The sequence below is a fragment of the Lampris incognitus genome, chromosome 16, assembly GCF_029633865.1.
Source record: "Lampris incognitus isolate fLamInc1 chromosome 16, fLamInc1.hap2, whole genome shotgun sequence".
Lineage (NCBI taxonomy): Eukaryota > Metazoa > Chordata > Actinopteri > Lampriformes > Lampridae > Lampris > Lampris incognitus.
This window is the reverse complement of record NC_079226.1, coordinates 6,623,015-6,637,881: the sequence shown is the minus strand read 5'-3', so window position 1 is coordinate 6,637,881 and position 14,867 is coordinate 6,623,015. Positions and strand designations below refer to the sequence as shown.

General features: G+C 45.9%; 1 protein-coding gene across 1 annotated transcript in view; it reads right to left on the bottom strand.

Moving 5' to 3' along the window:
- gabrr2a (gamma-aminobutyric acid type A receptor subunit rho2a) overlaps positions 1–14,867 on the bottom strand; it is a 61,352-nt gene that overhangs the window by 39,269 nt on the left and 7,216 nt on the right. Inside the window, exon 2 of the mRNA XM_056295544.1 lies at positions 8,366–8,472. Coding sequence (XP_056151519.1) covers positions 8,366–8,472 — 107 coding nt within the window. The remainder of the gene's footprint in view (positions 1–8,365; positions 8,473–14,867) is intronic.

The following is a 14,867-nucleotide window of genomic DNA, read 5'->3' as shown; positions in this document are numbered from 1 at the left end:
AATGTCATATTTAACATTGGAGTTATGGTAAATGGACTGCATTTATACAGCGCTGTTCTCATCTACCGACCACTCAACGTGCTTTACAGTCTACGCCTCACATCCACCCATTCACACACACATTCATACACTGATGGTGGAGGCGCCCATGCAAGGCGCCAACCTGCTCATCAGGAGCAGTTAGGGGTTCAGTGTCTTGCTCAAAGACACTTTGACAGATGCCCTGCAGGATCTGGGGATCGTACGGGCGACCTTTCGATTACTAGATGACCCGCCCTACCTCCTGAGCCACGCCGAACTCATTTTTGCTGTCATGCGGACACTTATCTCGTCAGAGGATATGACTTTTTTTGAATGGTTGGGTATTTAATCTTGGGCTGGATTCAAGTAATTCAGCTGACTGATGACAGTGTTAAAGCAGCACTGCTGCAGGGAGGCACAAAGCTTGGTTGCAGTACAAGAGCCCAGATAGCAAAAATGCTGTGGCCCAGACCCGTCCCACACTCGACACTTTCATCCGGCCCACATACCTTGTGGAATGACGGCACTTGGGCGGTCCACTCCTGTTTGCCAGATCTGGGCCAGAACCAAGCCATAGCAATGCCGCATGTGCCACATATTTGCCAAAGGTGGCCCATATTTGTTTTGTGATATTTGGGCCATATTCACCATTTACCACACGGGCCACTTCAGGGTCACATCCAGATTACATGCTGCCCAGAGCACCACATCTTTGCCAAAAAAGGTCCACATTGGATTTGGCATATTTGGGCCATATTTGCTATTATACATGTGGGCCACTTCAGGTTCACATCCATTTTGTCAGGGCCAGAAGAAGGCCATAAGTGCCGCATCATTGCCTCAAGTGGCCCACATCCGGATGCTGTCTGGAAGGGGAGAAGGTCTGGTTTGCTCAATCGATGTTATGAGGTAGGTGAGCGATCACTCCTAGATAAACGACTGAATGCAATTTTAAAGTCAGCGGCGGAATTTGTCCTGTTTGTCTGCTCATCGTGTTCAGTTCAGACGCAGTGTCACTTATGGGGTAACAGCTGTGTGACCACGCAACAGATTGGTTGGCTGTGCTAATCTAACCCGTAAGCACGAGGAACCTCTGCCAGTTTAATCTGCTCTTCATGGCTAGGATGAGCTCACTGTGCAGCTAGGCAGCGCTGCGCTGGAGCAAACCGACGACGGCGAGCTAAATCACGATAGGCTAAGATAGCCGCTAAAGCTACTCCGGCCACCATAAAATTAAGCCATCATCTCCAGATGGCAGCTGGCTGCTACGAACCGATCCATCAGCGAACATTGCTTAAAGCTTTAACTATATATAAAAAAAAAAAAAAGAAACAAAAAACTGCGGCAATGATTACTCCTGCATTTGCCCAACGTCCCCTGTTAATGGACCCACCATGCTGCACTCACATGGGATAGCATGTCACTTTGGTGCTCGGGGGATAAAGCCACCACCGTGCTATTGCTATTTATGACATTCTGAGTTGGCAGATGTGTGCCATAAGCCGAGCCACCTCACTTGCCAATGGGAAATATTACTTTACTCATGTACACAGCATTTCATTTGCTTAGAAGTGATAAAGCAGCAGTGAGCCCGAGTCAATGGATTATTTCAGTCTTCCCTCTGATGTACAAAGCTCGGTACAATCTAGTAATTGAATCTCTACAGTCTCAACATCAAGCTAATGGCAACAACAATCACAGAACTAATGTCTCGGGGGGACGTGATGTCATGTTATTTTAAGACCAGCAGGGGCGATGGCTTTACATAGAATGTGTGCTTTTTTTTTTAAGATCCTCTTAACCGCTGACGATTCTGCCCATTTCAGTAATGCAGAGGAATCGGACCTGTGAAAGACGAACTCTGGATATCCCCCTCTCAAGCCCCTCAAGCCCATGTTGCCGTGTGGTTTCCTCGTCACTTCTAACAAGCTTCATATGTGTCCAACACCTGCGGAGGATTGTCCTGGAGTGTGTCGAGCGTTTCGGTGGAGTCCACATTTAGAGCTTCAACGCCGTTTTGTCCGAGGGCTCTGCGTGAATAGATCCGTCGATCTTTTGAAAAGCCCGAAACTTGAGCCTCATCAGACATCTACAACCTCTTTACATTTGTAGTCAGTTGTATTCCAAGCCAATTACATCTGCAAGTTCACACTGCAAAGACACTTGACTTATATCCTCAATGAGTGGACGAAGGAGAGCATGAGTTCAACAGAATCGATGTTCATCAAAAGGCCTGTTAAAACACAGAAGAAGTATTTTGTATTAAATAAAAGCTATTTTAACGGTTTAACAGTGTGTGAGCTCTTAATTTTCTTTAAGTAATGGATTCTGCCCAGATAGCAAATAATCTTTGGCCCAAATATGGCCCACGTCTGCAGTTATCTTACGGCCCACATTTGGCCTTGAAGGACGGCGTTGACTCAGGGTGAGTGTGGCTGCCTCAACTCAGCCATACTTGGGCCACGTCTGGCCCACATAACCCAAGTCAAGCCCAGTTCGTTCCATTTGAGCCATGTCTGGCCCACACAACACTTGCCGTAACCCCAGTCAGGCCCTGCTTATGACATTTGGGCCACATCTGGCCCACACAACAGTTGTCAGTGAGCCTAAGCACCAAAAGTGCCCCAGATTAGGCCCAAATGTGTCCATTGCCCACCAGCATGGGGATCACCGGTTTGAATCTCTGTGTTACCACCGGCTTGGTGGGGCATCCCTATAGACACAATCGACTCTGTGCATAACTGTAGTCCACTGACTTCTGGTTTCTACTGCAGCGGTCATACCAGTTTCCTGTTTGTTGGCGTGCACTATTGACAATGGCATGTTTTTCGCGATGCCTGCAAGATTTACCGTGGATAAATGTCAACGACATGCACACAATTGTCGACAAACTTTCACCTGCACCTACCAGCAAACGAGTGAAAAGTTTCAAGTTGTACATATCAAGTTACGTCCACAATTATGAGGACGGACGGACAGAATTGTAGATGGACACGACCGAAAGCCCCGCCAGGAACACGTTTAGTTTAGTTTAGAAAGATATGAAAAAAGAAACAAGATTACAACATAACAAGTCCCGTTCCTGAGGAGAACAGATTAAAGTACTGAAGTACTTATTTCCAATGAGGTCCTTGAAACTGAAAGTGATGCCTGTGTTCTCATTTGCAAGTAATGAAGCATACAACGTTTACCAGGTCTGAAGCGAGGTGGACAACCGCTGCCTGCATGAATTATGGATTGTACTTATTTTTATTACATTATTTATCCAGGCACTACATGAAATGCATGAAATGGCCCAAACCTCTGACCTTGAGAATTCCCCAACACAACTAAAAATAAATAAATAAATAATACTTGATAACCTGCGGCACAACTAAGCCCCTCACATTTGTAAGGAAGGAAGCAAATTGTGGCTTCAGTGTTCAGACAACAGATGATGACGGCACTCACTCCATCACTCCATACCCCACATGGTCTGACGGATGGGCTTTCTCCCTCCGCGTGGATTAGCAGCATGCTTAATGTGTCGTTTTCCCTGGTATTAAGAGCAATAATACACCCCCCCCCCACCACCACCCCCACCCCCACCCACACGTTAGCCTGGGCCTCTTCTCTATGGCTGCCCCACTAATAGAAAGACATCAGACCATTTTAACTTGCAAGAGGATTAGTCGACATGGGCATTAAGGAGGATTTCACCTCCGTGAAGACGGTTTCACAAGACACAAAAACGCCTGTTGTGTGTAACCTCCAACAACCTTGGAGGGCTCCAAGGTATACAGTAGTAATGAGGAGGACACTTTTAAGCTCAAGACAGATGTTGACACAATCAAAAAAGACGAGCTTATCAAGGTATTCCATCTTGTTTCAAATCTCTCATGGTTATATCAAGGTGTCGCAAGTAAAAAAAAAAAGAGTAATCTGCACAATAAAAGTGTAGTGCAGGTACAGAATCACAATATGTCATAATAGAACCTCCATACTACCCCCGTCCACAGGGTTAGTGCGTCAGGGAGGGCATCCAACGTCAAGTTTTGCCAAATCATTACGCAGCTTGACAACACCATAGGGGATCAGTTAAAGCCTGGGTTAACAAAGACCGCCATCAGCGCTGTGCCCTCACAGGGTACCGATGGAAACAATCAAATCCACCGCGGCGACCCCGGGGAAACAGGGAACAAGCTGAAAGAAGAAGAAGAAGAAGCTCCATACAACACCGCTGCGCAAAATGCCAGTTTAGTGGCTGAGTTTGTGGTCCAAGACCTTCATCAGAGGTAAAGTTATCTCACCCCACTGGCAGATGTCATTGCCTGTTTCAAGGAAGTGCCCTCGTTTTGTGGAAACAGGACTGATTTCCTTCCATCCATCCGTCTATTATCCAAACCACTTATCCTGCTCTCAGAGTCACAGGGATCCTGGAGCCTATCCCAGCAGTCATCGGGCGGCAGGCAGGGGAGACACCCTGGACAGGCCACCAGGCCATCACAGGGCCACACACACAAACACACACACACACACACACACACACACAAATTCACACCTAGGGACAATTTAGTACGGCCGATTCACCTGACCTACATGTCTTTGGACTGTGGGAGGAAACCAGAGCACCCGGAGGAAACCCACGCAGACACGGGGAGAACATGCAAACTCCACACAGAGGACGACCCGGGATGACCCACCAAGGTTGGACTACCCCGGGGCTTGAACCCAGGACCTTGTTGCTGCGAGGCGACTGCGCTAACCACTTTGCCACCGTGCCGCCCACATTATTGTCAGACAATTTAAAATCAGGAAATTTTAGATAATCGACCTGAAGAAACTGGCTTTGAAATCATCTTTCTTTTTTTTTTTTAGAGTGCAGGTCTTAAAACAAGTCCCATTACCATGAAAGAACAACGTTATCTGCCTTTGGGGTGAGAAAATGTTGCTAGCAATATCTTGAAATATGGGTTCGGGTATATGACACTCAAAACATCATGAAATACATTGGCAAGCCTGTCTTGTTTTTTTTTTGTTTGTTTGTTTGTTTGTTGTTGTTTTTGCTGCGTACACTACAGCCCTGAAGAAAAACCTGAAAGAGAAATCTCTTTCTCGGAGACAGGCCATCAAAATGTGAGTCTCTTGAAAGTCGCGCTGCTACGCCAACGCGTCCTCGACCTTGTTCGTCATTGTGAACGGGCTATTTTTAGTTACGCTTTCCCCGTGTTCCTCGTATCAGGCAGCTAGCCACCCTACGCTCTTCCTCCCTTCCCAAATGGAAAAAAGCAACGCTTTCATCAGCTGCTCCTGACAAGACACAACTTCAGAAGAACAACATCAATCAGAAGGAGAGGACCCCCCCCCTCCTCCCAAATACCCCCATTTGTTTCCGAGCACGGATGCGGATGGTGCTCGAACACGCTACCCGAACCTCATTAAACCCGGAGCTCGGCTGCGTGTCTTCACACAGACCGTGCAAGTTTCAAGTCGCTTGCTTAAATGTTAACTGCACCCTTTCAAGATGTACCAACAAAGACCTCGCCTTCAGCTCCTGGCAGTCTGAGCCGGTCCAATGAGAAAGCCTGGCCATCTCCCAGACAGACGCTTCACACCGGCATAACATCCGTGCAGCGTCTTACGAACTACAGCCTTTACACTACACTGCACACAGGGAAGACTTGAAAGAGGCGGTTCAAAAAGAAAAAGAAAAAATAAGGCAAAAAAGTTTCAGTGCGGAGGAGTTTTCCGACTGCACGACGGTCCCCCGTCCTAAAAAAATAAAGAAAATAACAATGAAGAAAAAAAAACCACACATTTCTCAATTTCTGTCTATCCAAAAAATGGGAGATTGACTGACTGTCACAACAGAGAAAATGATGAGAGAAGAGTCGCTCTCTCGCTCTCTCTCCCTCTCCCCCTCTCTCTCTCGGGCCAAGATAATACGTGGGTATCATTTCCATCCACCACTAACTGACTGTAGTCATACAGTTGATGTCAATAAATAACAGTGAGGCCAGGAGGTGCATCATGGTCGGACAAGAACCTTCCCATGATCCCGTGGGAGGAATCCACCACTAATACTACCACTAATACTACTACTACGTTCGGCTGCTCCCGTTAGGGGGCGCCACAGTGGCTAATTGGTTTCCATCTCTTCCTGTCCTCTGCATCTTCCTCTGTCACACCAGCCACCTGCATGTCCTCCCTCACCACATCCGTAAACCTCCTCTTTGGCCTTCCTCTTCTCCTCTTCCCTGGCAGCTCCATATTCAGCATCCTTCTCCCAGTATACCCAGCATCTCTCCTCCACACATGTCCAAACCATCTAAATCTTGTCTCTCTTTCTTTGTCTCCGAACTGTCCAACCTGAGCTGTCCCTCTAATATACTCGTTCCTAATCCTGTCCTTCTTCATCACTCCCAATGAAAATCTTATCATCTTCATCTCTGCACCTCCAGCTCCTCCTCCTGTCTTTTCATCAGTGCCACTGTCTCCAAACCATACAACATAGCTGGTCTCACTACCATCTTGTAAACCTTCCCTTTAACTCTTGCTGGTACCCTTCTGTCACACATCACTCCTGACACTCTTCTCCACCCACTCCGCCCTGCCTGCACTCTCTTCTTCACTTCTCTTCTGCACTCCCCGTTACTTTGAACAGCTGACCTCAAGTATTTCAACTCACACGCCTTCGTCACCTCTACTCCTTGCATCCTCACCATCCCGCTGTCCTCCCTCTCATTCAGGCATGGTCTGAATGGGTACCATAAATTGCTTTCACATCAAAGAGTCCTACAGATCACAGGTTCTTCACACCAAAAACCAATCCGTTATGAGACTCGGGGCAAATGCCATAAGTGCTGACATGGTCTTCAGCAAGCAAATACAGGTGACTGTGCCACCCACTCAGGTCAACTACTTTTCAAGAAGTTTCCTACTGCAAAAAAAAAAGAAAAAAAGACAAGCTTATCAATGGATTTCATCTTGCTTTAAGCTTCATGATGCTTATTTGAAGATATTGCTGGTAAAGTTTTCATACACCATTGGCAGAATAATATGGCTTATCTTAAAAAGGTTATGTGTTTCATGATTATTACACTTGTTATAAGTAGCACTTGAAACGATTAGTCAATTGAACGATCAGTTCATCGACAGATTTAAAAAAAAAAAATTCCCACTTTTTCTCCCCAATTGTACCCAGCCAATCACCCTGCTCTATGAGCCGTTCCGGGTAGCTGCAGACTACCACGTGCCTCCTCCGATACACGTGGAGTCGCCAGCTGCTTCTTTTAGCCTGACAGTGAGGAGTTTCGGCAGGGGAGACGTAGCGCGTGGGAGGATCACACTATTCCCCCCCCCAGTTCCCCTCCCTGCCGAACAGGTGCCCCGACTGAGCAGAGGAGGCACTAGTGCAGCGACCAGGACACACACCCACATCCGGCTTCCCACCTGCAGACCCGGCCAATTGCGTCTGTAGGGACGCCCAACCAAGGCAGAGGTAACATAGGGATTCGAACCGGCGATCCCCGTGTTGGTAGGCAACGGAATAGACCGCTATGCTACCCCCTAGTTTTGATATTTTGACCTCATACTTAGGTCGCTTTGTTGTGCGTATAAGTGTGACTGAGAGCAACATAGTCAAATTCCTTATATGTGATAATTTTTGTGTTTGGAGTCAGTGGCGTGCTCAGTCCTCTCTGTAGTTAAGTAATATATTTTTGTTGGGTGCTCTTTGGTCCAAGGTTGGTAGTTTCAGATGAGAAAAAGAGAACAAATCTCTCTGACCAAGGCACTCCGTGTAATTAAAATGTCTTTATTGGAACTTGGACATATCCAAAAAGGACCTAAAAATGCCTAAAATGCCTAAAAATGCATTTTTAGGTCCTTTTGGATATGTCCAAGTTCCAATAAAGACATTTTAATTACACGGAGTGCCTTGGTCAGAGAGATTTGTTCTCTTTTTCTCATGTGATAATTTTTGTTCAATAAAATTCTGACTGATCTACATCTGACTTAAGGAGGAAACAATAAACCTAAAGAATGTTTGGAGGGTACGACGTGTCACAGAAACTTTCAGCATGCAAAAACGCAAGCAAAATTATTCATCTTTTTATGACTATGATAATTTTCATTGATTTGTACTTTTACCTGCCAAGACACATATATGCAAACAAGAGCAGGGAATGGTTTGGAGGCAACCTTTGGCACAGGGGGCATTTAAAAAGCCAGTTAGCATTGGCACACAAATTGCGTGTGTGTGTGTGTGTGTGTGTGTGTGTGTGTGTGTGTGTTGGGGGGGGGGCCTTAGAGTCATGCTAAGAAGAAAAAAGAGAAGAAAACTGAACACATACTCCCCACTCACCTCCAAACGCTGGCCTCATGGTGAAATCATGATCATCTACTTTCAGGAGATGCTCTGTCTTCGGTTTTCGAGACTTGGTCACATCGGGAGGCTTTTTTGACAAGGCGCTGAACAAAGACAGCAAACACGTCCATGAACTCAGAGACAACTACGCCATCATCTCACCACAACAGTGTCAGAGGAGAGCTGGCTAACACTAAGCTCGTTGCACTGAATCAGTGATGTGTGTATGTTGGCTGATGATAACCCCAATATAGTATAGTGCACAGATAATAATTTTAGGGTCTTTACTCCAATATAAAAAAAATATATATGGATAGATGAAAGGTAAGCCGTTCACAACATCACAACACCACTTTAGCTCTGTGGGTGTGACAGGGTTGTTTTTTTGGAGGGAACAACCGCTTCAATTCAACGCAGCTCGAAAACACACACACACACACACACACACACACACACAAAACTTGTGGCAGCCTCTGTGGATAAACGTAAACAGTATTATACACCACTCTTCATATTCACAAATGAAAAATACAATGAGAAAAGACAAAGATAAAAAAAAAATCTCTATTACATTGTTGTATTAGCATTAGCCTATTGTGTTAGCATTAGCCTATTGTATTAGCATTAGCCTATTGTGTTAGCATTACCCTATTGTATTAGCATTAGCCTATTGTGTTAGCATTAGCCTATTGTGTTAGCATTAGCCTATTGTATTATCATTAGCCTATTGTGTTAGCATTAGCCTATTCTCTTAAAGTCTGCTACGGAGAATCAGCTAACTCAAGAGTTATACAAATAAACAAAACAAAACCCCTTGTCGTCTGATCCACATTTGTAAACGGTTTTAACAAACCTCAAAGTTTGAAAGATCTGACGGCGGTCGCAAAACCCTCGCCATCATCCGGGGCTTCGTGTATCAGTCGTTACTACGGGCAAATGTGTGCGCACGCACCCATGGGATTTTGTAGCACTGCAGTTTGTCTGGGGGACCAGTGTAGAACCTGGGTAACCCCTGAATTTAGACACCGCCCGGCTAACACTGCTGTCTCTGCAGGCCTGGGTGGTTGCTTGGTGCAAGAGGCAGACAAGAGATGTTAGGAGGAAGCAATTACAAATAACCATCATGCTTTGCTACTGATTGTCACACAATCTTGAGGGCAAAAAAAAAAAAACATCCATGGGTGTGCACGCACAAATATGCCCATGGTAAAGACTGACCCACGGGGCCCCTGGTCTGCAACTGTTCGCCTACTCTGCTAGGCCACAACGAACCTTATTTTTTTCAAATGTCCCCCTTTTTCTCCCCAATTGCTTCTGGCCAATTACCCCGCTCTTTTAGAGCCGTCCCCGGTCGCTGCTCCACCCCCTCCCTGCCGATCCGGGGGGGGGGGCATCCCGACCAACCAGAGGAGGCGCTTACTACTAGTGTGGTGACCAGGACAGCGCCGTGACTGGACCACGACAAACACCCACATCCCACTCCCCCCCCCCCCCGCAGACACGGCCAGTACAGTTTGTAGGGACGCCCGACCATAGGCGTTGTAGAACCTGATAATGTAATAAATCCCCGATAATGTAATAACCCCGATAATGTAATAAAAATCTGCTCTTGAGTCCATTGAAAATGCAATAAAACCTGATAATGTAATAACTTCCCAATAATGTAATAAAGTGCATTTGCATGTCCAACTTTGACCTGTTGGTGGCGCTAGAGCTCTGGGGCTAGAGTTGCCAACACAGTATCACCACTTGAACCCATTAATAGGTGGTCTACAGTTAAATTATTACAATATTGGGGAATTATGACATTATCAGGACCTGCAAAATGAAGGCTAACCTGATCATGTAATAACCTCCTGTTAATGCAATGCTTTATTACATTATTGGAAAAAAGTTTATGACATTATCGGGAAATGCACTTTATTACATTATCAGGAAGTTATTACATTATCAGGAAGTTATTACATTATCGGGTTTTATTGCATTTTCAACGGCCTCAAGTGCATTTTTTTTTATTACATTATCAGGGTTATTACATTATCGGGGATTTATTACATTATAAGGTTCTACAGGCGTGTCTAGCCCATTTTGGGGGGTGCTTTAGCACCCCTAAATTGAACCCCGGCACCCCTCAAATTGAAGAGATTATTTTATTTTTGACTGTATGTCCATGTTTAATAAGCTGAAGAAATGTCCAAACCATATCCGGTATATGGTTTAAACGTAATATTTTAACAACAAAAATACAGCAACCCCCCCATGCTTCGAAAATGGTTTGATCCACCCCCCCCCCCTCAAATTTATCTTGCCTGGCTGGCCAGCACTCTGGCTGCTCAGCACCCCTAAAGCTCTGATCCTAGAATCGCCCCTGCGCGGCCCGACCAAGCCGGAGGTAACACGGGGGGGGGGGGGGGGCAGACCACTACGCTACCCGGACGCCCAAGGCCTATGTTACAGGTATATCGAGGAGGCGTCACTGCACCGCTAATCTCTCTCAAATTCAGACAGCCACCAACACTGGCTGATGCTACTGTAATTTAGCTAAGTTGGCTAGCAAACGTCAGTTAGCCACTAGCTAACATAAAGAGTGACCTGTAAGCGGAAACGAAGACTGGCCACGATTATAAACGTGTTTTATTGTACTGAGTGGTAGAAGTAACGACGTGTCTAACACATAATTTGTTTGAACTACTTACCGGACGGGAGGTTTAACGTTAGCCACCAAAGAAAGACTGTCAGACCGCCCACACGCACTGTAGTCCGCGGGAGGGGGAGGGGGAGGGGCGGGGGCAGTGGATCAAACCATTGTGACGTAAAGTGCGAGGGGGGGGTCGCGATCTTTTGAAACTTAAATATGCACTGTTAAGTGTCTATAATCAGCACAGGTGATTTCGTTGTGTTTATTAATATTATTGAAATTACATAGTTATGTTTATAGTGATATATTGGGGGGGATATATCATCCCTCCCCCCCCGGGACTTCCGCCTATTAGCGATACGCATCCCATTCTTAAAGCGACAGTAGCATACATTTCAACGTAACAGAAATAGGGACTTTGATCGTGGTTTCCGAGTTTACCGGGCTTTAAATGAGTTTGTTCGTTTATTTGTTTATTCATTGACAGCTGTTGATTGCTTATGCGCAGGGGTGTCAAACTCCGGGCCTCGAGGGCCGCAGTGTCTGCAGGTGTTTGTTGCGACCGTGCACTACACCACCTGATTTAACTAATTGGCTCACCTCCTGGATCAAGGAGGGAAAGGAACTAGTTTAATCAGGTGGTGCAGTGCAGCGGTTCTCAACCTTTTTGGGGTCCTGGACCCCCTGCGTATTTTTGATCTACACTGAGGACCCCTCCACCTGATCTTGGGGGAGGGGGGTTGCAATTTGTAGAAACAGTAGAAACTGCATTTTAAATTGCATTATAGCATTTATTCACTCTTTGGGGCAAAAATAAGAGCTTTCAGTTGTAACTTAGATATAGTTAACAACACAGAATTCTTATGCAGTAACTTTCAGATATATGTAACAAAACAGAATATGTATTCAGTAACTTTCAGATATATGTAACAAAACAGAATATGTATTCAGTAACTTTCAGATATATGTAACAAAACAGAATATGTATTCAGTAACTTCCAGATATATGTAACAACAGAATTTCTATGCAGTAACTTTTAACAATGCAAACGGGAGCGAGATCTCTTATTAAAATACAATAAATTACACCTGTGAAACAGATGTAATTAGAGAAAAAAGTCCTGTTACCCTTTATAGTTCAGGTAGATAAAGGTCTCAGTCACATTTGAGTAAAATAATCCTATTTCTATAAATGTCATAGGATCTTTTTTTTAAAGATATTTTATTTTCACGGACCCCTTGCAATTACACCACGGACCACTAGGGGTCCGCGGACCCCCGGTTGAGAAACACTGGTGTAGTGCACGGCAGCAACAAATACCTGCAGACACTGCGGCCCTCGAGGCCCGGAGTTTGACACCCCTGGCTTATGGCATGAAACAGGCTTGTACTGTCTCATAAAGAATTCACTTGACTCACTGGATTTTCTACATATATACATTTCCCCCCTTTTTCTGCCCAGTTGTACCCGTCCAGTTACCCCACTCTTCCGAGCCGTCCCGGTCGCTGCTCAACCCCCTCTGCCGATCCGGGGAGGGCTGCATACCACGTGCTTCCTCCGATACATATGGAGTCACCAGCCGCTTCTTTTCACCTGAGAGGAGTTTCACAAGGGGGGAGTAGCACGTGGGAGGATCATGCTACCCCCCCCCCGAACAGGCACCCCGACCGACCAGAGGAGGCGCTAGTGCAGCGACCAAGACACATATCCACATCCGACTTCCCACCCACAGACACGGCCATTGTGCCTGTAGGGACGCCTGACCAAGCCGGCGGTAACACGGGGATTCGAACCGGCGATCCCCGTGTTGGTAGGCAACGGAATAGACCGCCACACCACCCAGACGCCCTGGTGTTGTGCTTATTCGCACCTGCATCCTGACACCTGTCATTCAGTGATGTGATTGACAACATATCAAAGCAAGAAAGACAAGCTGGTTCAAATAGAAAGGTAGTATGTTGGCCAACACCGGCCATTTTGGAAACAAGTCCTCCAACCCATACGACCACACAGGTCGTTTGTTCCTATACGACCCACAGGCCTCTCTTGGATGGTCACATTTTGACTGGTAACGATTTGGGGGGGTTTTTTGCTTGAGGACAGTCTCCATTTTGGAACAGCCTTAGCAGATCCCATTTCTGCAAATGCTTTTTGGTTTGCTAATGACTGTGAGTGTGAATCCCATCATTTGAAGGGCTTCAAACAATAAGACCATTCACCTGGCCTGGCTCCGGCTCCGGCTCCAGCTCCGGCTTTTTATTTTAACGCAGCCATATGGTGTGTGTGTGTGTGTGTGTGTGTGTGTGTGTGTGTGTGTGTGTGTTTCTAACTTAGCCTAGTTTCGGAGGACACGTTTCAGACTGAAGACCGGCTAATTGGGGACAGCTTGTCCAATTGGGGACAAAAGCCGTGTCCCAAATTGGGGGGAAAAAGCTCATTTTTTTAATTCTATTTTATTTATTTATTTATTTTGGCACAGTGTTAAGGTAAGGGTTAGAGTTAGTCTCCAAAAGTGACCTAAGTAAAGTTGTGTGTGTGTGTGGGGGGGGGCTGTGTGTGGGGGGGGGGGGCTGGGAGTCACTACCTTTTTTTCAATCAATATCAAGCAGCATATGCTGATATTTAGTCATCACATTATGCTTCAGAGGCTGAAATATCCCACGTAGCATCTTTTAAACTCTTTATTAGAGTTTCTAAAACAGCAAGATTGGTTTTTTTCTCTCTGAACTCAGAAGAGATTTCCAGAAAGACCGCTGCAGAGAAGCTCTGGCTCAAGCCTGTCTGGCTCAAGTCTGTCCGGCTCAACTAGCCTGTCTGTCTCAAGCCTGTCTGGCTCAACAAGCCTGTCTGGCTCAACTTGCCTGTCTGGCTTGGCATCTGACACATGCAATGCTCTGACATAGCCCTCTGCTGCCTTTGCACTCTTTCAGTGCTGTAATTTACACGCACACACTACTCTAAATACCCCGTTTACACGTATATTAGCGGGTTTTATAAGCGCGGGCAAACCCGCTAAAAATAGGCAACTGACTCCTTTCACGGTGCCAGCAGACCCGAGTCTGACTGCCAGCAGACGACTTTGCCTTTCTTTTCTTCTGTAGCGTCATCTTTGACGTCATGACGTTCGTGACGTCACGGACGCGCCGGAAAACAGGCGCGTTTATCTGGCACGTCAGCCTCTCTTTCAAACCACACAAACTCAACGCAGACTTGAACGAAGACGCCGCGCCCACAAACGATAAACGTTTTTCCTCAGTCGCCGGCGCGATTTTATGACGCGCGGACAATGGCGCTACGTCATCGCGCAAAGTAGCGCGTCCACCCCCCCCCCCCCGTCGCGTTTATATCGATGCCGATCGGAGGTGGAGCCGATAAATACCCAGAGCAGAGCCCTAGAGCAGTGTTTCTCAACCGGGGGTCCGCGGACCCCTAGTGGTCCGTGGTGTAATTGCAAGGGGTCCGTGAAAATAAAATACCTTTAAAAAAAAGATCCTATGACATTTATAGAAATAGGATTATTTTACTCAAATGTGACTGAGACCTTTATCTACCTAAACTATAAAGGGTAACAGGACTTTTTTCTCTAATTACATCTGTTTCACAAGTGTAATTTATTGTATTTTAATAAGAGATCTCGCTCCCGTTTGCATTGTTAAAAGTGACTGCATAAAATTCTGTTGTTACATACGTATATCTGAAAGTTACTGACTACATATTTGTTACGGGTCTAGATAGATCGATGCCATCGGCTATCCACTAGTTTACCTTAGATACACATGACCCGCGCTCAGGAACATGTTACATCACTTTGAATACACTTGGCTGCACTGAGCAACTCGTGTGTGTGTCATTCTTTATAA